At 47.7% G+C, this 27,909-nt stretch overlaps 1 protein-coding gene across 2 annotated transcripts in view; it reads right to left on the bottom strand.

Annotated features, from left to right (window-relative positions):
* BCR (BCR activator of RhoGEF and GTPase) overlaps positions 1–27,909 on the bottom strand; it is a 684,728-nt gene that overhangs the window by 262,251 nt on the left and 394,568 nt on the right. For both annotated transcript variants that reach the window (XM_069619855.1, XM_069619856.1), the window contains exon 9: positions 4,135–4,256. In XM_069619855.1, coding sequence (XP_069475956.1) covers positions 4,135–4,256 — 122 coding nt within the window. The remainder of the gene's footprint in view (positions 1–4,134; positions 4,257–27,909) is intronic.

Below are 27,909 nucleotides of genomic sequence, written 5' to 3'. Positions count from 1 at the left end.
ATATTTCCAGCCAAAATAACTTTTTTGGCTAGGGCCTCAAACATTATCATCCCTATCAGGAGGGATTGTAGGGCAGGAATTTTGTTTAGTGGTTGAGGTGGCAATTTGAACCACCAGGCTCTCTGGTGTAGGGTGTTTTGAAGAATAATAGGGATCACTGCTTGATAGCATGTATTTAGAGGTCAACTTCTTGATGACAGCCGGATTGAGTTCAGGCGCCTCCCAATTGGTTTTGCAAAGCTATATGGAATGGTACAATTGGGTCTTCTTGATGTTCCTTGTCCAAAATGTCGGTCAAGTCGGCTTGTTCAAAGAGTGAACTTGGTCTAGCCCAACTCATATATTCAACTACCCTTGACATCAACTGTCTGTAGGTAACCTCTGCATGATCACTCGGATCTGAGCTGCCAACCTTACCTCTGGTGAGGTGTCTAAACCACTGCCATCATGCAGGCACTCTTGTAGATTCTTTATTCTGGACTCTTCAGAAATTAAGGCTTCATGGACTGATGGAGTACCATATTAGAGGCCAAAAGGACTAGATTTGTCTGATGAAGGCTCTGCATCCTCATAAATAGAGGAAAGTGACTTGAAAAAGTCAGCCCTAGGCAAAGGGGTATATGTCTTCTCCATAGTACCCGCTGCAGTCATAATATTTGTCGACAAAGGAGTCAAAATCGTCAAAACTATGGACGTCGATGACTTCGATGGCTGTGTCGACTGCTTCGACACCTGTGGCGTCGAGGAAATCGACGCGTTGATGTCCTTTCATGAGTTTTTGGCGTCGAAGGTGTCAATGATGCATCTTTCAACGCCGATGGGGTCAATGTAGAGTCTCTCGGGATAGATGGCATCAACCAACTCCGTTCTCGAAGAGACGTTTCCTCGACTCGAGGGAGTCTTAGATTGCTCTTGATGCGTTTAGCCTGCCGGGCCCGAAGGCGCACAGCTTTTATGCTTATCAGGCCTATCGACGGAGCATGGCTTTTGGGTATACTATAGGGGGTCAAGGCCACATTCTCAAACACCTTCAACATTTTAAGCCTAAACTCTTCCCACTGAGTTAGTGGGGCAGTTTTAGTCGGGCATACGACCCGTTCCAGGGAGGAACTTAAAGAGGTGGCAGATGGCGACCTATGGTGCAGTTTCTTTGAATGTCTAGACGATGACGAGTGGTGGGAACCACTACGCGATCAGGATAGTTTGTTTTTCTTACGGCGAGGAGAAACAGGTCTCGACTCATCCGAAGTTTGTCTTTTCAACAGTGTCGAAGGGGATTTATGTGTCCTACCTGCCGCAAGCTTGGGGGGCGTGGCTTGGGCAGCCATGGAGTAGGATGTGCTTCCCGTGCAGCTTCGGAGGATCCGACATATGATCCGTGAAAACTACCTTTAAAAGTGCGCCACTGGTTCCAGAATTGATCACACATGCACGGGAACGTATGTTCTGCTCACTGTACAAAGACCGAAAGAATCGTAAGCGGGATTCTGGAGGAATTGCTCGGCGAACGACGGTGGCTGTTCGGTCCATTGTCACACAAGATGGCCGACAACAAAGGAAACAAAACTAGAAGAGGACGAATAGAGGCGGCGGCCACAGGGAAAGAACGACGATGGCGAATTGGAGACGGAGCGAAACCCCTGTGGCGGTGGGCCTTGGGTCACGAAGGCTTGGGTGCTGACCCAGACGGCAGGAGCCCGAGGGCAGCAGAGGTGTGAAAAGACAGGCCGCACCACGACAGGCACGAGAAGCGCTCGCTCGGCATTGATGAGGCGGATGTCGCGACAGCTTGAAGATCACTACAACAGCCGATAAGAGTGGAAAAGACGGTTGGGGAGACACTCGGACGCTGAATCGCAATAGAGAGGCCCAACGAAGGCCGGAAAATGTCGGCGCGAGGAGCCATGGGCAAGAATAAGAACAAACAGCCCACAATGGATATTTTTGCAAAAACACAACAGTCTCCTGCGGCCATCGCACCCAAAGGCCCGATGGCACAAGCTGAGGGCACCACAGCGACTGATAATCATCAGATTTTAGAGGCCATTACAGAGCTGAAAGACTCTTGGGGGGGGTTGCGATGTTGGACCTGCGCACTTCCCTGGAGGCTAAAATTGAAGCAGTGGGCATTGAAGTCTCCCTGCTGAGACAAGACGTCAGGGGGCTGGCGGAATGTACAAGCAGCCTGGAAGGTGCGGTGAAAACTAACACGGACACCAGCACCAACAATGCAAAGGAGATCCATGTCCTTAAGCAACAGGTGGCCAACTTGGAGTCTCGAGCAGAAGAAGCGGAAGGGAGAGCGAGGAGAAACAAAATCCGCGTGGTGGGTTTGCCAGAGGGTGAAGAGGGCCAAGACCTGACTGATTACATCGAGAACTTACTCCTACAAGGAATTGGGGCCGGCACACTCTCGCAGGGATTCGTAGTGGAGCGCGCACACAGAGCCCTCACGAGGAAGCCGAGACCAGGGGCCCCTCCACGAGCGATAATCGCCAAAATATTGAACTACAAAGACCGCGAGAAAATACTGGAGTACTTCCGAAAAGGCGGAACAATCGAGAGGGCCTCGAGCACCATCACGGCGTACCCGGATTATACTATGCTGGTCCAAAGGCAGCGGTACAGCTATGTACCTGCCGCAAGTTTCCGTCTGCGCTCTCCCAGGGCTTTCAACGTCATGGACAGACAGTCCTTACACTCCGATAAAGTATGAGCCCAGACACCACAAACATATTCTGTGGAGGTCCGGAACAGACATCTTCAAACCGCAGTCACAGCACTTTTTGAAACCAGTCTTCGGAGTGGAAGATGCCGATGAGGAAGCCACTCTTTCAAAGATTTATGGAAGGTTCTCAATGATTTCTCTTCCCAAGGAACGATGCGTACCGTTATCTGAAGCATTAGTGCAGATAAACTGAAGCCAACGGGTGCTGCGTGTGCTATATGTACCTTCAGGGATGTCGACATCGAGTCGACAGTCATCGAACCACAGCGCCCCCTGCTGAAACATTTTCCGAAGCAGCAAAGCTGGATATTGGCAATATCAAAAGATAGATCAGGAATACATAGGACACAATCCATTCGACACCACCACCACCAATACCACCCCCCCCGCCATCCACAAACCGTGTGCAATGCATTTTGGGTTACAATGGTGGTGTTGAAGTGCGACCTTTAAGCCCAAGAAGTCTTATTTTATATTTGGTTTGTAGTTGGTCCAGTATTTAAATAATCAGCAGAAAAAGGGCAATAAAGGGGAACAAGCAAAGGACACAAGAACGTGGGGTCCCATTTTAAAGGAGAAAAGTAAACGCACATTCCCTACATAACGCTTTTAACATCTTTGAAAAACAGATTCTGGTATTTACCCCTCTGTAGCAGGGTTCCAAAACAAAGTTTAGATTGCACACAAAAAAAGGCAGATGGGCATTGGAGTGTACGGACCCCATATGGCCATGGGAAGCAAGGAGAGCATACACGTGGCTTTGTATATGCCCAGGTAATAAATGTGTAGACCTGCACTGCGAGAGCCCTGATGTGTCCTAGTAAGGCACAATAATGAACACAATTAGGATGTCCTAGAGCTGTAGTATAGCATGCATTAGTAGACGGCCGCAGGAATCCAGAGCTCTGTACATCCCGGCAAAGACACACTGCTGAAATATGATGGAGCATTGCATGCTAACTGACACTTGAACAGTGCTGTGGGGTGTGAAATGCAATGTGACCACTTTGCGTAGGCATATGAATTTGGGTCTCTGTGCTATGACACATGCTATTGGCATAAAGTTTGGGGCTCGCTGGGGCTCTATTCATGCACTCTCCACTGGCAAAGTGCCTAAAGGTTCTGTGGGCATCACAATAACGACATTTTAAAGGTCATTTGTGAATGGTCAGTGGCACGCTGCTTTGGCACAGAGACATGAAGCTCGGTCACTCATAGTGCATTCACATAGTGATGGTGTTTGATGGGGCTTTGTGCATTCTATTTAAACCAGCAATTCATTTTGCATCAACTACTGGTATACTACATAGACACATTGTTTTGGCATATTGTTTTGAATTAAGCTGCCACACATGTATTCTTTTGATGTTCTGAAGTTGCCCCACAATTAGTTGCCAAGTACTTACCCTCCGATTTGTTTCTTGAGTTTGGCACAGAGGAAGAGGTCAGTGAAGAGGAAGACATGCCGGAGCTTGCGTGCTCCTTCCATCAGCTCCACCATGAAGCTATCCTTTAAAAGCTGCCGATGCTGTAGGAGTAAGGAAACAGCATTAGGGTCCATGGGCTCACACAACAGCTCCCCACCTCCCAAGCACCTCACAACATGAACGATAAGGCTCGAGGAGGCAGGTGCTAGGGGGCTGGTCTGAGGTTCACATGGAGGCCCTCAAGACATCTACACAGGATATGCTTAGGCATGAACCGCGAGGTCTCCTTGGATCCCTAGATTTCACTTAGCATTCAGACTGATGTTGACACTTGGCACGTACCAGGAGCCTGTGTCCCGCATGAGGCATACACCCAGAAGCTCCAAATGAGCCATGCAGTTTGGGAAAGGAAAGGAGGATCCAAAGAGAAATGCACACAGATTCACTACAAAATTGCCTTTGCCTGGGCACCTGCACACAAGCTACCACTGGGAAACGGGATATGCCTCGAAACCTCCCAGGATGGTTCCAATATAGACTGGCACATTCTCTTCACACACACAATCTCACTATATACTCCCCTCCCAGGAGGGAACCAGCACAACTAAATCATGAGACATGCACCACACACAAGTAGATTCCTCTCTAACAGTGCTGCCCCTTTTTCACAACCTGCAACAACTGGTGGATACAAACTCACAGATCATTGTTTTAGTCTCCACTAGCCAAGAAGCATTGCCCCTTCAACCCTCGATACAAGCACCACCAGGAGAATTAAGGATCAGTGCCAGCTTCAAGTTCTTCATGGAACATTTATTGTATTTTAGCATTTATAGCAGCGCACCAAACCCTCAGGCATCAGGGTGCTAGTTAAAGTAAGTGCAAAGTGACATGCATCAAAGTGCAAGATCATGCATACAGGTTACAGAATACAGGTGGTAAAACATGTTCTAGCAGAGTGTAGCCTCATGGTACTGGGGGGAGGGGCTACAACACATGTGGGCAAGCATGGGTGACAATATAAGTGTTAATGCACATTCTTGCAAAGCCTCGCCTCATGGTACGGGGCTACATCAGAAATGTAAGCAAACATGAGTGACAATATAAGTGTGAATGCATATTCTAGCAAAGCCTTGCCTCATGGTACAGGCGTACAGAACAGGTATATAAGCAAGCATAAGTGACAAAATAAATAGGAATGCACATTCTGGTAAATCTACACAGATAAGTGAGCAAACATGTGTGACAATTTAAGTGTGAATGCATAAACTGGCAAAGCCTTGCCTCATGGTACAGGTGTGCAGGCAGACAAATGACAAAGTGAAGACACCAATTAAGGTTATTCCATTCCTATACCCCTCCCCGGAAGACCTTCAAAAGGTAGCAACCAGCTCCACTTAGCTACCCTCAACTCTCGCTCTGCCGTTAAACACTCCTCTGAATCTGCCACCTCCTTGAAGACCTCGACGTCCTTGCTCTCACCGAGACGTAGTTCACGGCCAGCCCTGTCACTATTTTTGACACACTCCTCCCAGAGGGCTACAAGATCCTCTCTAAGCCCAGACCTAACCAGTCTGGGGGTGGAATGGCCCTGATCTTCCCTGAATGGGTCCCTACTACTGTCATACCCACTCAGACCTACTCTTCTTTTGAATGTCTCGTCTGCAGGCTTGGTGTCTCTCCAATCCTCTCGCTGACTCTTGCCACCATCTGGTCCGACGCACTCACCCAGACCCACCTTGGATGCTCTCATCTCAGCAGACATCCTCATCTCCAACCCTCTCACTACACCTCTCTCATGGTCTGATCATAATGTCCTCTCATCCGGATCTCTTGGGTCTAAGACTCTGTCCACACTGCAAGTCTCCTTCTACGCCATTCAACCGATGAAGCAAGTGTCAGTTGCTGCTTTTGCAAAGGCAATACAGACTCTCTATCCGTTCGAAGAAGAAAGCCTTTATCCAAGCTTGCGTTCTGGGGCCACTAATAACACGGCTGAACTGTTCAAAATCTGCAAGGAATTTGCCAATCCTACTACAGTCTCCACTTTTCCTCTGCCATCCCTGGCCCTCTGCACTGGCCTCTCACTTCATAACCAAAACTCAGGACATGTCCTCACCCTCCTCTAAACCCCTTCCTTCTCCCTCACCCACTACCGGGCCTCCCTTGACCCACCTCTCCTCTACCTCATACTCTCCTCTTTCTCGCCCATACCACCAGATGAGGTCTCTAGACAAGTCCTCTCTATGAAAGTATCTTCCAAACAGACGCTCCCCTGCTCTGAACTATGAAGGACTACATTGCCTCCCTTGCTGCATCATTGGCTAATCACTCCTTTGCCACTGGCTCCTTCCCACTACTCCTCAAGCACTCCCTTGTGCACCCTCTACTCAAAAAGCATTCTTCCGACCCCTCCGGTCCGGCTAACTACCCCCCTATCTCCATTATCCCCTTCCTGGGCAAACTCTTGGGGAAACTAGTCATCTTCCAGCTGATACACCACACTGAATCTGTTGGTTATCTCCATGACCACCAGTCTGGCTTCAGAGCAGCCAGAGGCACGGAAACTGCTCTCCTGAACACCCGTGAAGATTTGCTCTCAAATCTCGATTCCAATGCTCCTTCCGTTCTCATCCTTCTTGACCTTTCCTCTGCCTTTCATACGGTCAATCATGCCACCCTTATAAATCGACTCTGTGATACCCTTGGCTTCACAGACTTGGCACTGGTCTGGTTGACCTCCTTCCTATCTGACTGACCATCCCAGGTTTAACTGGGCCCTTTTCTCTCTATCAGCCTCTCCTCCTGTGGCGTCCCTCAGGGCTCTATCCTCTCACCGTGGCTTTTCAACATCTACCTTGCCCCTCTAGCCTATTTGATCTTCGCCTTAACTCCTCACATCCAGTGGTATACAGACGACACGCACCTCTCCTTCAAGCTTCCCTCCACTGCCTCATTTTCCTCTTCTTCCCCTCTCATTCCTGACAGCCTGACTGCTATTCAGGCATGATGTGCTGCTAACCACCTTTGCCTTAATTCCAGTAAGACTGAGATCATTCAAATTGGGACATCAGCTTTGTCCTTCCCCTCCTACTCTGTGGCCCTCCTCCATGGGTATTAAAGAGCAAAAATGAGCAAGGTCATGGGATACCTGGCTGATGAACGAAGGGTGAACACACACCTATGGGTGTTACACCTTGGTAAGTGTGTACAGGTTACTGTGAATGACTTCTGACAAAAATGTATCAGGACAGTTCTGAGCATTGCAGTCAGATTTTTAATAAAACTGCAGTTTACGTGTTTGTAGATACACTTAATTGAGAGTAACACAAGATACAACAGTATTTACACATTTTGAAGGTATAGTAACCAGTTTGTGAGTGACAAATTTCAAATATTTGTAACGTCTTTTCAATGCTTACACATCCACTGAGCGGTCCTTGGGAAGGAGACCAGTGGATTTAGTGAGGTGATAGCATGTCATAATCAGCACATATACATCAAAACAATGTGGGGTTGAACAAGGACAACGCAGACAATATAACAGTCAACACAACAGTGTTTCGGCCAGAAGGTGAGCTTGTATGACCTCTGATGGTGTGGCATTCATCAGGACGAGATATTCCAAAGCGGGAAGTATCTTGTGAGGTCTGTTGAGATAAACAGACAAGGTGTTCTGTAGTGGGCACATTCGTGGGTATCTAGCACAGGTAGAGGTATGAATACATGAAGGACCGGCGCTTACCGGAACTTGGGAGCGCAGTGGCTCAGGGAGTAGCAGTGTCAGGAGTACACTGGAGGATTTTCGAGGTCCTAGAGGTGGCCGTTCCTGTGGAAGTAGGAAGGACATGGAGGCTGTGTTAAGCCATATGGAGTGGTGGAGCAACTAAGGGTAAAAAAGAGGTAAGAGCAAGCTTACCTTGAGGGCCTGTTGCCGCGCAAATTATGGGTAGAACAGGCTGGCGTGATGAGTACGCAAAGTCAACCGCAAGCGTGAGGGGCTGCGGAAAAAAGGACACACGGGGCAAAGATTACAGGCCTCGGAGTATATCAAGTGTCATGGTGCACATGAGGGTTGGTGAGCCGTGCAGGTCACAGATAAGGTGTGGCGGATAAAATCACAAATGGATAACATAACATGTGTGTTCCATGTGGAAGTCGGTCTGAGCATGACTTATAAATGGACAGAAACGTCCGTGATGCTAAAATTACAACCTTAAAAGCCAGGCGGCGGATTAGCGGGATTGCCCGTGCAGGATGTCATGCTGGGCGAGGAAGGTATAAAATGGAGGCTGGGCTCCCGTTCTTAAGTGAGACATGCAGCCGAAAAATAGGTGCAAGAGATCACAGAGCTGCAGTGGTTGCATGCTCGTGTGCTTACCTAGGGTTGAAGGAAAGATGAGCGCTGCAGAGCAAGCTGTCAGCGGTCGCGGTCCCTGGCTGCGCATGGAGTGAGCTGGGAAGCGGACTGTGATTAAATGGGGTGAGCGGCCAGGATGAGGTGCGCGAGGCCAGGGTGCCCGTGGGGATGCCTGACCGAAAATGGCACTAAGTACCAAGGTCAAAATAAAAAGGCACAACAAAACACTCAGCCATGGGGGAGCATACTAGTGTGTACGCATCCGCATGAAAGGATGCGTGGCTCAGGTGGGTAATCCATGTCTAGGCAGGCGGGCGGAGGACGCCTCACTGTCAGGCTAGGATGCTGATTGGTCAGCGTCAAGGGTGTGGTGGTAACGGTGCCCAGAGCTGGTAAAGAGAGGGAATGGATGATGTTAACATGTTGGGGTGACACATATCATGATACATATTTGCAGGAAATGCCCCATTGATAGTGGTTATGTTTAGCAGTGACACAGAAAAAGGCACATATTAACCAAATGGGGTGGAGTTTACAGAGTCCAGCGGTGCCACATGAAGTCCATTAGGAGTGGAAGCATTGTCTCAATTACAGGAAGTGTTTCCACTCTACACAGATGTTTAAACCTGACCTGACAGAATTTAATTTGTGCACCCATTTCTGTTCTAAACGGGTTAAGATTCTGTCGACGTCTCCCCCTCTGATGATGGAAGAAACGTTCTGTATTACCACCCATTTGACATCCATATTGGTGTGATTTTTCTTGACAAAATGATCTACAAGGGGTTTATCAGGTACTTTGTTTTTTATGCACGAGCGGTGCTCACATATCCTGGTCTTAACTGGTCTCATGGTTTTGCCCAAATAAATGAGTCCACACGGGCAAGTTATAGCATATATGACCTGTTTCGTATTGCAATTGGTATGGTCCTGCAGAGTCCAATTGATGTCATTATGTTTGAATATTTTGGTAGCTTCTGTGAATTGGTAGACAGTACATTTTCCACACCGGTAGTGGCCTTGTACGGGTGGAAGATTCCATAGGGTGCTGGTAGACTTGGTGGGCTCGATGAAGGTGTGTTGAATCGGTGGCTTGTCAGTGGGACATATGGCCTTTGTGATCTAGACGACCAGGTGCTAGATATGGAGACACGTGCAGTTGAAGCTGTGCAAGAGCATATGTGAGGCTTATGACATGTACGCACAGTATGGGATAGACTCCCATCCTAGAGAGTAGGGCAGCGTCAAATATACAGAAGGGTACAAATAAAGACAACAATACTATAGGGCAATGGAGGTTCGAAAGATGATAATGAGTGTCGGGTGAATTAGATGTGAGGAAGCATGGAAGCTAATCGCTTGATCAGCAAGTGCCGGCAGGAAGGTTCCAATGGAAGGTAGGGAGTATGATCATGAGCATGCATGCAGATGGTCGAGGTTTAACTATGACCACTGCGGGCTTGCTTAGTACGCATCAGGCAATCAAAGGATGTAAGCAATTGTAGGCGAACAGTGGGGTTTGTAAGCGGACAGAGTGCTGATAAGGGAGGAGCGATAGGCGCAGTGGTCAGGCCATGTGACATCATATGTAAGATCACAGGAAGGTACCCTACGAGGGAAATGGACCATGGGATCGCAGAAGAGTTGCACAGATTGATTTACCCCAGGATGTAGTTACTGTCCCCCAACCAGGGGGATAACCCGCTATATTCTAGGGTCGAGAACATGGACATACAGTATGAGGAGGTTGGAACCCATGGAGATACCATGTCAGTAGCTTGGGGCATCAAGTCATGTACTCATTGTCCAGAGTCTACGACAAATGAGCTGACTGTACAAGGTCATTGTGTCACAAAGACTACAGTATGAGATGCTTGACCCACATGAACTGCCAGAATTAGGAGCTTGGGCACATGGAAAGACTTCATAGGGAGTTTTGGACACAGTTTAAAGACTTCAATTGCCAATGGCAAACTGAGGAATCTGGGGTACAAAGTGTAAGAGGCTGGGGGTACAAGCAAAAAAGTGGGAAGAGATTTGTGCACACAGACAATGGTGAGATCTTGAGGGAGCAAGTCATTGACCGCTGAACAAGGTGTTTTTTTCTTCTCAAAGCCTGCTAGCCACTGCATGTCATCACCGGTTTCATGAAGGATTTGCTGGTTCAGGATACGACGCCCTCGGTACCTTAAGCAGGATCTGCTGCTCAAGGACTTTTTAAATGTCTTGTCAGCAGCACGTTGAAATGGGGAGCGCTTTATTAATAGGAGAGCAGCAGCAGGCACAAAAGTAAACAGGGAATGAATAATTGGAATGACTGCTGTCAGTGGCAGTGCCTCCTTATTAAGATGAACAAAGGATTTTGAAAACTGCGATTGGTCCATTTTCATCCGAAAGGCTTCCACACAGCTCAAGCTGAACACCAAATATATGCCTTAATTCCGCACAATTTAAGTCCCTAATTAAACCCACGTTCCAAACTGTTTATTGTATACCAAAGATTTCTGCTTCTTTTCGCCACACAAAAATGAGTATGTATTTGAGGGACTTCAAAATTTCCTTCACAACTGCAAGTGGGTGATTTCACTAGTTTATTTTGTTGCACATCTAAGTTTTTAAAGTACAGTTGCAATGCCAAGAGATTTCTTACGCCCATGTTAGTTGTTTTCTGGTACTTGTAGCCTTCTGTTCAGGATGGGGAAAATAATACTACTATTTTTGTGTAATATGTTTTATTAAGGATTAATCATTTGTCAAATTTGTTTATTATGTGATTTGTGTACTTTAAGTTATCTCCATTAAAAAAAGTATTATTTTCGATTTTGAAAGCCAAACATTAAGATGCATTTGTGCCAAAATATGTGATCAAGTGTTCCTAGGCTGGAGATGGTTCAAATCCCAGCTTCCTCAAATATCGTTTTTTTAGCTTCATGCCAGATGCCTCCTGCTTCTACGTGCTAGAATACAAACTATTATTGTTAGCAAATTGAATTAATGGTTTTCATTTTATCAAGCTTGGACTGATAAAGGGCTGGGTTCAGCACTTCACGTATCAGCTATCTGCCCAGTGTGATAATGGGCAATGGTTTTAAATTCACTGTGCCTTTAATGCCAAAGATTAGAGTTCTGAAAGTGATTTAGTTCGCAGTGTAGGCTATTCAAAAAGTGATTGAGGATTATAGCGCTGTTGTTTCCAAAAGAACACCACCAAATTACAGAGGGGTATAAAAGAATTCCATAAGGAAGACATTTACCCCTCTCTGGCTGTGGACTTTCCCACTGTCACAATTTGACCAATCTAATATTGGAGGTTGTGATACAACTAGAACTGGGTCACTTTTTCGGAATCCTTGGACAGCAGTCACTCGAAGGATGAAAACGAGCAAGAGTATATTACTTAAAATCAAAAACCTTTTTTGGGAAGTGGCAGACAACAGTTCTTAGTCAGAGCAAGCAGCCAAATCAAGGATCCCTGTGAATCTTTTGCAAACAGAGACAGACCTATAACAGGCAGCAGCACGCATTTCTAATGTATCCTTGGGTACACATGACATTCATAACATCTTGTTGACAAACTGTCTCTCCGTCGTTCCTACCAGGATATGGATTATAAAGTAAGTGAAATAAAACGAAAATGATTCTGTCGATAAAAACAGACAAAGTCTACTTTCATAATCATAATGTACAGTTTGCTAGTGGCATCAGCCCTCCTTGAGTCGAGGTTACCATACTCTAATCCAGGGATTTGCTTTTATGTTAGTATTAATTTAGTCTATTGTGTTCAATTGAAGTGAGCCAAGATTACAAGTCCCATAATGCAAATAAATAAGAAATGAAAGCCCAGGAGTGAAGCATGGTGTCTTCAATGACATCTGGTTACCGTCAAAGTGGGTGATCGACAAGTAGCATGATGATCAACTGGGGTTATGGAGACATGGTACGATGGCAGTGGGAGGAGCCGAGTTAGGTTTTATTGAGTGTTGAGAGATGGAACAAATGTTGGTTTGGCGCCCATTGCAGAGGGGACCAAAGCAAGTTAGGAGAACCGTCTGCCCATCCTGAAAGATCGTACGGACAGAAAAAGAGTGGTGGGCCACTTGGGACATTCGGGCAGGTAGTTTCTGATTGTTCTCTTGAGGAATTCAGATAAGAGTGCTTTGAAGAACACTCTTTTCCCAACTAGAATCCAGTATGATAGAATGTACAGAATAGGACGATTAGGGCTTTTAATGGTCAAAGCAAATTACACCATAACTTCTGCTCCTGGATGCTCAATGCTGCCTGGTACTGAGTACAGCTTACACCACCCCTGCAGTCACAGGGGCCAGAGTAAAGTCCTTCTATGGAGGAGCGCAGTGGGACATGGGTGTTGTGACAAATCCCAGGGTATTGTCACTGCTTCCATCGGGGGGGAAGCACCTTACCATGAAGCCAGGGAGGGGATGCCACTACCACATAGTCCCCCTGGGGGTGGTACTCATGAGGAGGGAAGCCCTCCATGGGACCAGTGACTATTCCCTTGGGAGAACAGTTTTCCCTCCCCACCCTCAGTTTTGTCCCCTCCTTCCTTTCACCCCACTCAGTACCCTGTGGTCCCGCACACCTCAATCCTTCTGTGTAGAGTTGAGGAACCAAGTCCCAGGAGAATACTGAGACGAAGAAGAGCACCATGGAACTCTATGATCATCAGTTCAGTACTGTGACGAGGATGAAGGCGAGAGCAGTGAAGAATACCTTTGGAAACTAACATATGCTGTATAGTTGGTGGGGACTGCCTATTGGACTTCCAAAGTACAAATTAGAAGAACGAATGTGCTATTGGTCAAGCCTGCTCCCGAGGAACGAGAGCAATGTTTGAATGCCGCAGACAGAGAGACACAGGAAGAAGCTGTAGACCGGGTGACGACAGTGGAGAGAAGCCACCATCTATGCAGGTGCTGCCAAGAACCAGCAGGCCACAAGAAACCTAAGAAAAACCAAGTATTCCGGAAACTTGGGACTCCTCATGGGGGAAGCCGTGCAGCCCGACTCGCTAAAGCTGAAGCAGGGACGCAGACCACAGCGGGAGCAGAGAGAAGAGTAAGAAGCTCGCCCAGAGAGTTGGAGAAGCCCGAGTAGGATGCCACGAAGCAGGAACCTGAAAACAAGGTACGGATGCTGCCTGGGTCCATGAGAAAGGCTGGGGACCGAACGAGCGGAGCCTAAGGAGGGTCAGGTTTCCACGATACAATCTAAAGAGGATAATACATGGGTCAAGCACTCTAAGAGAAATATAAAGAGAGACATATGCCACCTCAGTAGACACTTGGCAGCAGGGTGAACCAAGTGGCCTGGAAAGCCAGAACAGAGGGGTCTGGAACCCAAGTGAAGCACAGAGGCAAAGCCAAAGCAAATGCGTCGGGTCCTGAGAGAAATACAACAGCAAATCTGGGATAAGAGGGTCTGGGACCCTGAGAAAGTCAAGAAGAGAGAGATTGAAACAAACTGTGTACAATATCCTATGTGGGACAGTACCTGCAGGAGAATACACCAGGTCTGTTAAGTTGGACATTGAGTGAAGCTGGGGTAGAGAACCCACCAAAGCAACAGACCAGGGTCTGGGACCCATATGAAGTTAGGTGAGGCTCAAAAATGCAAAGCACAAGGGTCAGGGACCCATAAAAGAGTGAAGAAAGATATAGTCAAGCGTCTGAAGCCCAGAAGAAGTCAGAGCGAGCCAGAGAGCGTAAAAAAGAGTCTGGGACCCATATAGCAGTGGAAGGAGTTGTAAAAAAAAGTTGGGGCGATCCCGAACCAACCCAGAGGGATATAGGACCCATATGAAGGAGAAAAATAAATGTTCTGGAATTTTAAGTTCTACAGTCAGGTCTGGCAGGATAGTGCACCAGACTTGGGGCTACAGTTTTGACTTGGAATAAGAAACAAGGGGAAGGGACTTCCTACCCCCGATACTAGGAAAATATGTTGTGATAGAAAGGTTACCAGTTAAGTCTGGAAGGACAGCGAACCAGACTTAACACTACGTTTGGGAAGTAACACTTGGGAACTGTGTTTACAGAGTCACTCATTGAATTTTCACATCACAAACTGAACTTTAAAGAGCTGTATCCAGAACGAGAGATGCCTCCTTCTGGATCAAGAAGACAGACAGTTTTTCTTTAGTTAGTTTAGATAGGCCTAGTGAAGTGCGCAGCCCATACTAACCACACTAATTCAATAGCTTTTGGAAATAAAACCGATGACAAGGCGGCAAAGGAAGCAGCGTATTTTCCTTTCATAGATTCCCAGAAAAAGGAAGCCATGTCCCAATAAGTACATTTACCAGTCCTGTACACTGTAGTCCTGGTTCTCCAAATAATGGAAACACAAGGGAAAGCCCCTAGAGAAGAACAGGAGCTCTGCAAAAAGAGAGGATGTGTTCTCCCACCCATTTGCTTTGGATAGAGCTCATTTCTCTCCCATTTGCTTTGGAGACAGGGGGTGACGGGGAAGGTAGTAATGCCTGTAGAGCTGCTTCTTTGGACCAAGAGCAAATACATTACCCATCACATACTTCTCAATTACAAATCACAGCAGAGTTCCAGGAGGATTGGTTTGTCCCCAACTTACAAAAACAAGTAAGGAGATTCATAGGGAGATGTGTAGTGTGCAAGGAGTTTAATCCCGGAAATACTACGAGGTCAGTGAGGGAGTGCTTGCCCAGGCCTCCGGTCCATTCAAGGCACTCCATATCAATTTTGTGGACATGATAAAGAGGTGCAGTAATTACAGATATCTTATTGTGGTGGCTTGTCCATTTTCCCAGTTGCCGGAGGTTGGTCCCTATGTACACCCTGATGCTAAACTGGCATCAAGATTTCTGGTGAGAGAGGTATTTCCGAGGAGGGGAATTTGTGAAGTTCTAAAGTATGACGATGGAGCCCATTTCTTTAATGTCTTGTTCACAAAAATCACTTCACTGCTAAGAATAAATCATTGGTTGTGCTCGGTGTACCACCCACAGGCCAACGGAATCGTGGAGAGGCTCAATGGGGTCCTTAAAGGCCGGTTAGCCAAATTGTTTGCAGTTAGATCAATCCTGGATCACGCGCCTTTCACTAGCTTTGTTGTACATACAAAATCAGCCATGGAAAGACCATCAGTTAAGGCCTCCCGAAATCGTGACTGGGCGTAGACTACATACACCTCTCTCACCTATACATATGACATCCGATACACACAACAGTCTTAGGGGAGGAGTTCAAGGAGTATCTTACAGCATTAACAAAAAGTGTTAAGATGATATCATCACAAGTTTTGTCTTCTCACCAACAGACAACAGGAAAAAGCGGCGAGAGTACTGATCAGCAAGAGATACAGCTTCGCCCCAGGGACAGTCTACATCCGAACCTTCGTGTGTCGCTGGAACGAGCAGCATTTCCATGGTCCACACACAGTAGTCTACGCGACTTTGAGTGCCGTGTAGCTATGATATGATATGGCATTTATAACGCGCCCATAGACAAGTGTTTCAAGGCGCGACAAGGCAAGGGAGGGGTAACAAAGGGAGGACAGACCGCGATCCTACTAGGCCAGGTGTTAGTCAGATCGTGCAAGTGCACGGAATGGGGGAAGGGAAAGTGCAGGGGGGAAGGGGAAGGGACTTTGCAGTATAAGGGAATAAGTAATCACAAAAGTAAAGTAACGGCCAGCAGGCGGCAAGTGCAAAGGTAAGTGCAGAAATCAGGTGTCAAGTGCTGGTGGTGGGACTGTAGGGATACAGGAACAGTCCCAAGTGCGGGGGTTGCCAGGAAGGCAGTGCAGGTGTGTGTGTGTGACTGGCATGGAAGGGACGGGACGGGACCAGGGCCCGAGATCAGAGGGTGGCCAGGTAACAGTGCAGTTTCAGCCAGGAGGTCAGCAGGGGAGAGGAGAAGCAGAAGCAAAGCGAAAGGTTTTGAGGTGCCTCCGGAACCGGAGATGGTTCTCCGCAAGTTTCAGGGAGGCAGGGAGGCTGTTCCAGAGGGAGGCCCCAGCCGAGGAAAGATCTGCCACCAACTCGTTGTTTGGCAAAGAGACTAACCCTGAGGGAGTTGGAGGCGGATGAATGCAGAGCAGAAGGTGGAGGGCAATAAGAGTTGGATCCACCTAAAAGACACTCCTAGGGATACAGGCATCCCTCCACCTGCACGGGAGCAGGTGCAGGCATACAAGCGAAGTACGCCATAAGGGATTCACCATTCATTTAGGGGGAGGGGGTGCGGATGGAGATCTGGAGTTTAAATAATTTTGGGATGAGAAAAGAAATGTTTATGATTGTAAATTGTGTAACAATGTTTTAGTAATATTTTGGTTCTTGGGTCATCATGTTTGAAGATGACAAATGGTACCTGATTAGAATTGTCTAATCTTATGTAGCATGAGGAGAAAATGTTAAGAGGAAAAAGAAATGTCGATAATGATTTTTTGCGATAATGTTAAGTTTAATCCAATAACGGATGCACATGGTTTCGCAGCTGACAACGTATGGTACATCCATATGAGGAAGGTGAGGAGAAAGAGATCCATAGGATATTGCTACATCAGCTCTCTCATTTCCCATGCTTTTGGCGTTTCTAGGGTGTTTATTCCAAATGAGATGGAGGTAGCAGATGCGCTTTGTCTAGTGCACCTAGCCCTGTGTAGGGTTCGAGGGCAGTCAATTACAGCATCAATTATACCCAGTGATGAGGACTGTTTAATGGCCGAGCGGGCAGAGCACAAAAATATTAGGTGTACTCAAAAGAGTTCAATTGATTTTTGAAGGAGCTATTTTTTCTAAAAATCGATGGGAGCAAGGGGTTAAGAGTTGCAGAGCTGGCCGGATGAGGGGATTCTCAGAAGAAAGGGTGGCACAAATAAGAAACAAGTTACTTACCTGTAACTACTGTTCTCCAGCATGAGTCTGGCATGGATCCACATGCTCATGAATATTCCCTGTCATCAGGCCAGGAATCCTTGGTAAAAGAAATAACAGTTTCACTTACAAACTGGATTTCTCCTCTAAAACAATTACTAAACTCTGGGTTATACTGCCCCCAGCCAATGACTGCCCTCTCTCTAAGCCCCTCCTCTGGCAGCCATCTTCAGATTTGGTAAGCACGTAAAGTGACAGTATGACCAAGAAGAGCCGTAGAGGGGAGGGAGGGAGGGTTCGCATGTGAATCCATGCCAGACCCATGCTGGAGAACAATAGTTACAGGTAAGTAACTTGTTCCTTCTCCAGATTCACATGCTCATGAAAAAAGAATACATAGCAGTACATACATACACAACCACAGGAGGTGGCAAGGCTCAACAAAAGCAATTACTCTTACCTCTGGAACAGGCTCACCTTCAAGCAAACAGGTTGCGTAGCACTGCTTAACCGACACGGACTCCTCTCTGGAATCCCTGTCGACGCAGTAGAATCTTGTGAAGGTGTGCGTGGACCTCCACGTAGCAGCCCTGTAGATGTCCAGCAGGGGCACACCAGACAGGAATACTGTTGTCGCAGCAATCGCTGTGCTGTAATGGGCTCTCAGACGGCCGGGCAGCAGTCAGTTTGCCAACCGATGACAGTGTGTGATAAAGCCGGAGAGCCACCTCTAGATGGAAGCCTTGGACAAGGCCTTCCCATGGTTCACAGGACCAAAGTTCACGAACAGTTGAGACATCTTCTGGAAACTCTTTGTGCGTGCCACGTAGAACTTCAGAGCACGAGCCACATCCAGCGAGTGCAAAGTCCTTTCAGCTGGCGACAAAGGTTTTGGAAAGAACACAGGCAACACCAAAGGCTCGTTGAGGTGGAATACCGACGGAACCGTTGGCATGAAGGAGGGGTGCATCGGCAGCACCACTCATGTCGTGAAAAGTCAGATAAGGCTGTTTGCAGGATAGGGCCTGGATCTCACCCACCCTCCTGACGGAGGTGATGGCCAAGAGGACTGCCGTTTTCCATAAGAGGAACTCGAGAGGGGCCTGATGTATAGGCTCGAAGGGCCCCCACCCCATGAGCCTCATCCGCACCACGTTCAGTTTCCACGCTGGTGTAGGAGCCTTCACCGGGGGAAAAGATAGAAACAGTCCTTTGAGAAACTGTTTGACAAGACGGTGTGACCAAAGAGAAGATCGTCCTGGAGACCTGGTGTAGCGGGAGATAGCCGCCAGATGCACTTGGATAGAGGCGTGCACCAGCCGTGCCTTGGCCAAGGACAACAAGTATGGAAGAACCTGCAGGTCCGTGATCCTCAGTGGGCTGATCTTCGGCACCCGGCACCACGTAGCGAAACGCTTCGACTTGTGGCCGTAGCACTTAAGAGTCGATGACGCTCTGGCCTTGGTAAGGACCTCCCTCCCTGCAGTCCGCCGGCAACTCGTATCCTGCGAACTCTAGGGCTGCAAGAGCCAAGCCCTCAGGTTCATCGATCCAGGGTTGTGATGCAGGATTGCGCCTCCTTCTCTGGTGAGCAGATCCGAGACCAATGGCAGCTTGACCGGAGGCGACGCTGACAGGCTGAGAAGGTCCAGGTACCAAATCTGCCTGAGCCACGCTGGGGCGATGAGGATCATCCTGCATCAGCACTGTGAGTTGATTGATGACTCGCAGCAGGAGCCGCAGCGGTGGGAACACGTACAGGAACAAGCCTTCCCACGGGAAGGGGAATGCATCCTCCATGCTCCTCGGCTGGTGGAACCTGCTGGTGAATTTCTGCCATTTGGAGTTCGCCGTCGACACACACAGATTGATTTGGGGTCTGCCCCACTTGAGGAAGATGCGGTCCACCTGATTCTGCCAGAGTTCCCACTCGTGGCAGGAGCGGAACTCCCTGCTGAAGGAGTCGGCAATGGTGTTCTTGACTCCTGCCACGTGAAAGGGGATGAGGAACATCTCTTGGTCGACGGCCCAGCGCCACAAGTACTGCGCCTCTTTGGAGAGCGCTGGGGATTGGGTGCCCCCCTGCTTCCTGATGTAGAACATTGTGGTGGTGTTGTCCATGAAGATCCTCACATCTTTGCCCTTCAGGGATGGAAGGAATGACTTGAGGGCCCAGAACACTGCCTGCAGCTCCAGGATATTGATGTGGAGCCCCTTCTCTTCCGGCAGCCACAGGCCTCTGGCGTGCAGATGTCCAGGATGGGCTCCCCAGCACTCCAGGGAAGCGTCCGTGTTGATCGTCTCCTGTTATGGGGGTTCTGAAACCGTGTGCCCCGGGTGATGGAGTAGATGCCCCACCACCTTATCGCTCGACGGGACTTCTCGTCGAAAGGGATCTTGTCTGTGAAGCTTCCGGACACTTGTATCTAGCATGCGTCCAGGAACTCCTGAAGAGGTTGCATCTGTAGCCAGCAGAGCCGGATAAGGTACATGCACAAAGACATCATGCCGAGCAGCAACTTGATGGTCCGCACTGTGGTGGTCTTCAGTGAGGGTGATGCCAGGCAGGAGACCGTGTTAAGCCTCTGCAGGTCTAGAATGGGCCTCCAGCCCCCTGTCTTTTTCTGTACTAAGAGGTAACTGGAGTAGACTCCCAAGCCCCAGAGTCGTCTTGGAACTAGCTCTATCACCCTCTTTTGTAGCATGGCTCATACCTCCTGTAGGAGCTGAGGGATATGCTGTTTCTGCCGGGCCACCGGAGGGATCCGCGGACACCTTTGCTGAAACTCTGGGGTATTTCAGTGGGCGAGAGCATCCAGCACCCATCTGTCGGTGGAGATCTTCTTCCACTCACCTACAAAACTCGCCAGCCAGCCGGCCGCCCACCGGGGTGCATGGGTGGGGGCCCAACTTCCTGGCTAGGTCAGTCCTGCTGCGGTGCCTGCGTCCCGCCTTGGGAGCGATGACTGCACTGGCCACCTTCACCGAAAGCCTTGGAACAGCCTCTGTAGGCATCCTGGGTCGTGGACCGGGAGGATTGACGGTACAACGAGGAATCTCCACCGAAACCCTTTGTCGATCTGCTGGACTTTCCGCCGGAGGCGCGAAAGGCAGGCAGTGCTGCTGAAGAGTGCCCAGGGCATGCATCAGTCTTGATGGCCTGCAAAGACTAGTCGACTGTCTTCCCGAAGAGGTTGTCCCTGAAGGGCATGTCCAGTACTCTCGTCTGGACCTCCTGGCGGAAGTTGGTGGCCTTCAGCCAGCCTCGACGCAGGAGACAGACACCATTCCCTATCTGTCGCCGTTGTCGAGGGCCACCGTAATGCCATGGTCCAACGCCACCTCCCCTTCCTGGAAGAGGGAGATCGCCTCTACCCGTTTGTCATCGGGCAGGAAGTCCAGAATCGGGGCCAGTGTGTATCAGAGTTCTCTGTCGAACCTGGCCAAAATCGCCAGTGCGTTGGCGACCTCGACTGTCGACGTTGCAGAGTAGATGATCCTTCTCCCCATGGCGTCCAACTTTTTCCCTCGCTACCCGGAGGGATGAAGGACGAAGGGTTAGATCCCTTCCTCACAGCCGCCCTTACCACTGAGTCCGGCCATGGCTGCGACCATAGGTACCTGGGTGCGGACTCCGGCACCCAGTATTTTTTCTCTAGCCTATCCCGCTTGGCTGGGGCTGTGGCCGGGTTCTTCATCAGGGCCAGGCCCTCCTCCCAAATGTCGACCAGGAGGGGTACTGCCATGATGGTCTTCCTCTTTGCCTCGCATCTCTGGTAGATGAAACCCTCCTTTTTGGTCTCTTTGGACGTCAGCTGGAAGAGCTTGGATGCTCTGGCGACCATGGAATGAAACAACCCCACCTTGTCCGACGGGGACGCCCTGGGTTGCGGCGAGCCACCCGCCGTTACAATGTCGTTGTCTGTCGTTGTCGCTGTGTCCCTCCCTGTGTCCGGGTCCATCAGTAGGGAAGGAGCGGGGTGCACAGGTTGATGAGGTGGTGCTGGGTAGCGCTTCCTCTTTTTCACTGAAGTTTGAACCAGGGCTGCTGGGGTTGCCGGGGTCGAGGGCATCCTCTTCTGAATTTCTGACACCAATGTGTGCAGGGTCGAGAGTATGTCCAGCGATACATCTCTTGGAGTTGGTTTTGCAAGCCTACAAGGCCTCACGACGCCTGCATTTTTGTCGTCCCCGTTTCCGCTGGCGTCTCCGTCAGCGTTTCCGCCGTCGTACCCCACGTCCTCATGGATCATGTATATGGACTCCTGGTCTTGCTCATCCGAGGATGAAACATCAGTTCCTTGATGTACGACTCGGCCTGAGGACTCCTTGCCTCCCCCCTTTTTTGCATCCTGAGGGTTCGGATTCGGGCTTAGCTCTGGCATCTTTTTTTCCGGTGTCCTGTCCACGGCCTCGGTGGAGGCCTCCTGCCTCGGGGCCAGGGACACTCTGGGCGCAGCCAGGGCTAACTTGACTGGGACAGCCTCTTTGGCCTTCCAGAGAGCAGCCACTACCATCTCGATAATCAACAACGATTTTTCTTGCATTGCCTGGGCCTTCTTAGGCAGGTTGATCACTTTTTCCTGCACCATAGGCTTCTCCCGCTGCTTAGCCGGGTTGGTCGACTTCCTCTTTGAGGAGCTGGATCGATGACTGGAGATCTTAGAAGCCCGCTCCTGGGACCAGCCGGTCCTGGGTGATGCATGCCCCTGCTTCGGCACGGGGTAGAGGCCTTGGCGCTTAGCCACGCCACCATTCTACGGTGACGATCTTTCATGGTTCTCTTGCTGAACCCGTGGAAGATCTCACAATCTCATTCTCGGTGGTACGGGTGGAGAGAGTAGAGGCACTGAAGGGGTTTGTCCTATACAAACATGTTTCACAGTCTGCAGCTGGAACAGAGCTTGAAAAGGGAGCTTCCCTCTTTCTTCTCTTCCTACATGGTCTGGAGTGCGTAGTAGGCCCAATGCCCTTCTGGAACTTTCAAAAAAACTGGACGATCCTTGCCCTTGAGGGGCGCCGAAATTCACAGAGAAACGGATCCCCGCTTGTCAGCCAATGTACAGAAAGAGCACACAGGCTCGGTTTGACAATAGGACTTTCCCTCAAAAAAGAGTGAAAAACGTAGAATAGCTCATGTTTTAAGGGGGCGGTGGCACGGTGCCCGTTGGCACAAATGGGAACTGCAGTAACACTCTACGCATTGCGTATTTGGCTGGAGGTATGGCTGCCCTTCTCGACAACTTCTGGATCTGTGGACAGCGTGCATACAGGCAGTTGCCTCTAGCCTGGCGAGGTGTGTGCATTCTCTCTACCCTTCATGTGCCTGTCCTTGTCATCCCCGAAGACATTTGATTCTGGCTCATCCAATGCCTGAAATTACATCTGTGCCTCCTTCGTCCTCTGTGCTCCTAGCGTCCCTTTCATCACCACAAAAAGACAAATCGGAGATTGTGTTTGATAGTGAAAATAACAAATATTACGAAGGAAAAGGCCCAACTACATCTCAGTATCATCATCACAGGCCTCATCAGACATTCCTGATCGAGATCAGCCACACAAACCTTTTTTTCTCCTTCCTCCTGGTACCTGGCGTTCAAGCAGCAAAATGCCAAATGGCCTCAGGTGACAGGCATGAACTCTTGCTCTTTGTGAAAACTTCTGATTCAGTGTTTAGTGCCATTATGGAAGAATTGTGGACACTGAGGCTCATAACTTTGCAAACTGGTGGATACTCAACCGCTTCACAGCAATGGAGGGTGGAGTATGCCTGAAAATAAGGAGTACCTGCTGTACATTTCTGTCTCCAAATGACACAAAGAATGGCACACTCCCCAGAACTATCACTGCTCTGCATAAACTGAAAGAGGTCATGGAAACTGAGGCTGGAATCACCAACGACTCATGGATAAACTTGTTGTTTCATGAGTACCTACTTGGCTAAGTCTTGGTGTGAAGATTCCGATGCCTATTTTTGTCTTTTTACTTGTTCTTTTTGCTCCTGACAAATTGTTTTGCGTTGTTGCTCTGCCCAGGTACAAACAGGTGCAGCCATGATGATCGTGACTCTGTGCAAGACTAGGGCCACCACTACTTCATTCGATAGGAGTACTTAAACTGAAGCCGTTTTGTTTTCTCCACGAAAGTGGCAGGCTTGTGTGGTGCGGCGGGTAGATTAAGGAAAAGGTGGGGAGATGAGTTGGGTTGATTCAGCGGAGGAGTCTGCCCATATTGAGACCGGGGTGAGAGATGGTTGTAGAGATGTTTCCCAAGAGGATGATTATTTGTTATTTAAAGTATTAAATAAAGGGGAAAATGTTGGGGTGGTCAAGGAGGGTCTCCTTTATTGTTTGTTTGTTCATTTATTTATTTTATTTATATTGTGAACCTGACCCAAAGGTAACTGGGCGCTTGTGAGATGGTAATGGTTACATGGCATAGTATAGACAGTTTTATACATGAGAAATGCGATTTATACAGTCAGGATAAAATTACAAGGCGAGATATATACATATTATACAGTCATAACATTGGGTCATAGCAATAGTACAAGGCGAAATATGTACAAATTATACAGTCCCAACATTGGGTCAATAGTAACAGATGGCTGTAACGTTTAAGTTTTATTGAGTATCCATGTGATAACATGGTTTCTGAATTCGTCAAATGCTTGAACAGATTGAATGTTCTGTGGGAGAGTGTTCCATAGCTGGGCGGCTAGTACCGGGAAGCTGGTGCCACCGGCTCTTTTTAAGTTATATCTAGGCACCGCCAGACATGGTATGTTGGAGGATCTCGTGATTCTATTGGCCACTTTCCATGTGAATTTGTCTGTGAGATAAGGAGGGGCTTGATGGTTGAGCGCCTTGTGAGTGAGGCAGATAGTTTTTAGGTCAATGTTTTAGTGTATAGAGAGCCACTTGTGTTGCTTTCTAGTTACTGATATGTGTTCTATTCTGGAGATATTTAACACTGCTCTAAGCGCATTGTTTTGCATAACCTGCAATTTATTTAAAATGGCTTTATTGTCACCTAGGTAGAGGCTGTTGCAGTAATCCAATTTGGATTGTATGAGAGCTCTCGCCAGTGTAAGGCAACTCGTGGGTGATAGTAAGGGTCTACAGGCTCTGATCAGCTTGCCGGTATAGGCTGTGTCAGAGGAGGTCATGTTTACCCGTTTGATTAAATTAGACTGGGCATTGAGGTAAAAACCTCATGTTTTTACATGTTTGGCTACGGGTATATTATTCCCATCGATGAAGATGCTTGTATAATTAGGACTTAGTTTAAGAAGCTTGTTGGGTGAGCCGACTAGAAGTAACTCTGTCGTGCCATCATTCAGCCAGAGGCCATGTGTGGCCATCCATGCCTGAATGATGACGTAGACTTCATTAATCCGAGCGACGTCTGTATCATAGGTTCCTGATAGAGGTATGAGTATCTGGGTGTCATCTGCATAGTTCGTGTAGGTGACACCCAGACGGTCCAGTTTGTCAAATAGTGGCTTTGTAAAAATGTTGTACAAAGTGGGTGAGACTCAGGATCCTTGTGGGACTACGCAGGTGATGGGGATAGGATAAGCAGCTGCCAAAGGTGAAAACACACGCATTGTTCTATTTGCGATGAAAGATTGGATCAAAGAGACTGCAGAGCTGGAGAAATGAGCTGCTGATGATAGATGGTCACAAAGTATTGTATGGTCTACCAGATCAAAAGCAGCTGAGAGGTCTAGGAGGAGTAAGATGGCCATTTTTCCTTTGTCTTTCAGTTCGTCGATTTGGCTTTTGAGGTCAACAAGGGCGGTTTCTGTGCCATGCTGAGGTCTGAAGCCAGATTGACGGGTTCTGAGTAATTTGTTAGTTTAGTTTCTAGATAGTCTTGTATTTGCAAGTAAGCAATTCTATCCAAAATGTTTGATAAGAAGGGGACTGTCGTAATTGGTCTGCAGTTAGTGGGTGTAAACGGGTCAAGGGTCTGTTTCTTTAGTAGTGGGAGAACCCAGGACTGTTTGAGATTACTTGGGACAGAATTATTGGAGAAGGAGGAGTTTATGAGTTTTGTAATGAATGGGGCTAAATCTCTGGCTGTGTCTTTTATAATCTGAGCCGGACAGCTGTCGCCCTTACAATTAGACGGTTTAAGAGATGCAATGATTTTATGAACTTCAGGTATAGTGACCTTTTTAACCATGAAGCCTGAATTTATGTTTAAGGTAGAGAGTGGTGCTGGAGTGTTAACTGTAAATTGTAACCTTTTGCCAGCTATTTTGGTCTGGAGCCCGTTAATTTTGCTGGATAGGGCGTTTTGTATACTGGTGCACCAGGCTTTATTCTTGGTGCAAGTATCTGGCAGGGGTTTGGGGTTCTCTAGTTCTCTTAGGATGTTAAATAATTCTTTAGTGCTGGAACTAGCTTGGCCAATTCTGTCATTGCAGGTTTCTTTTTTATTCTGGATTATCTTATGTTTGTATGTGGCAGTGATGATGGCAAGGTTAGTTTCATTTTCAGGAGTGGGGGTAGATTTCCAACGTGTTTCCATTTTTCTTTTTTCAGTACAGAGTATTTTTAGTTCTGGAGTAAACCACGAGTTAAGATGGGCTTTGGGTTTGCTTTTGCGCAAATTTAAAGGGGCAATAGCGTTGATGGCTTTGGTCATGGTCTCGTTATAAATGGTGATCAATGAGTTAGGATCATTGGTATCCGGTAGGGCATTGCGTATAGGGACTACCAAAGGAGTTAGGTCTCTGCTGTGATGTTACGTTTATTCCTTGTGAGATAAGGAGGAGCAATAATGGGCTTTTTCTTATCCAGGTTATTGTTGTTCATTTCTATGGTGATGAGGTGGTGGTCTGACCACACTGGTGGTGTAGAATCTAATAGAATGATGTTGCAATTGAGATCCGCTATCCAATCAAGTATTCTGCCCTTCTCATGGGTGGGTTTAGTGCTAATTTGGGTATAGCCTTGTTCTGATAATGCGGAGGCTAGAGAGATGGCGTGTGGGTCACTGGTGTCCTTGTAACCAAGGTTGAAGACCTCTAGAATGATGTTTTGCGCCAGGGGCTTGGTGGTGTCAGCTGCTAGGGATGTGATGTCTTCTTCGAAAGACCCAAGAGGTCCTGGAGGCCTGTAGATAATGTGTAGTGTGATAGTCGAGGTTTGGAACTTGACTGATAGAGGTTTATGTTGCGCACACCATTTTAATGATGACAGCAAAGCTGGGATAGTGTTGCAAATCCATATGAATCATGTATGAAGATGCAATATTAAAACTGTAAATACAACACAAACACAAACTCATACAAGGGGGTGCTTTTCTTTCAACGATTATTTGTTGCACAGGCATTCTAAAAGTAGCATGGACATTCTTGATGGGAAAGAGAATTGGTTACCTAGTAATAAAGCTGTACGAACAGGGCAAGGTTCACAGTGCTTGCAAGAGAACAGGCCGTTTGTATTAAAATCTTTAGAGGGGATTAGTAATTTGTTTGGTAGTAGTAAACAGGGCCGATGCCAGGGTCTGATGGTTAAGTATTTTTCCAGGTCATCAAAGATTGCATGTGGCTGCATAAATTAGATTAATGTGCCAAAAGTCTGTGGAATGGAGAAGGCAATCTATAGTTCAAGGAAAATAATGTTTAAGCAGACCTTCCTCTGTTTGCTAAAATACGTCAGCGAGACCATGTGCAATCATACGTTAAGTTAAAAGTCTTAGGCCAGTTATTGCTAGCAATGAATTATGTTTTCTTTACTAATGTTTAAACCATGCACCAACGTCAGAACCTACTATAACGAATCCCAGGAAGAGGTGTGTTTTGAATATGATCTGAAGATAAGAATGAAGATAAGCCTGACTAATGAAAATGGTTGGATTGGAGAAAGATGGGATTTCTTTGAAGAGGTTTTGTCCAATCACCATTGGTGAGTGGGTGTTAATAAAAGTGTGCAGAAGATTTCTTTTATAGTTGCAAAAGTATATAAACTGTGAACGGATGTTGTATTGTTGAGCCTTGGGTTAGTTTGGTCCTGCAACACCATCTAACCGCTCCCCAGAGCTTTGTACAATAATCCTGCTTTATGTACAACCGTGTACTCGCTTCTTAAGTGTCGGGCCGGTTTTGGGTTAAGGTGATTAAAGGTACACCCCCACAGAAACCCCTCTTAGATGAGAGGGATAGTCATGGTCTTTTTTTCCAATAATAAAAGTCTAAAACCGCCACCAAGCCACCTTTGTGTCAGCTTCCTTTTTTGACACCTTTACAGTACTCAGAGGTTGGCCAAAACCAAATCAAGGTACATGGATGAGCAGTCATGGCTTATTCATGTAAGTGGGGTCAGTGGGCCCTCAATGTGTCCACACAGTATGGCACACAATAATGCTATTTAGACAGTAATTATAAAAACTAGTTCCTTATTTTAGGCCTTCTGGACACACTGAAAAATGAATCCAACGGATAGTATTATCGCACAATAATAATACAAATAAATACATTCACTATAGGTTCATTAATGCATTAAAG

Source organism: Ambystoma mexicanum, chromosome 10, assembly GCF_040938575.1.
Source record: "Ambystoma mexicanum isolate Mex_15411 chromosome 10, UKY_AmexF1_1, whole genome shotgun sequence".
Lineage (NCBI taxonomy): Eukaryota > Metazoa > Chordata > Amphibia > Caudata > Ambystomatidae > Ambystoma > Ambystoma mexicanum.
The sequence above is the reverse complement of the archived record's forward strand: the minus strand, read 5'-3'. Positions and strand labels throughout refer to the sequence as shown.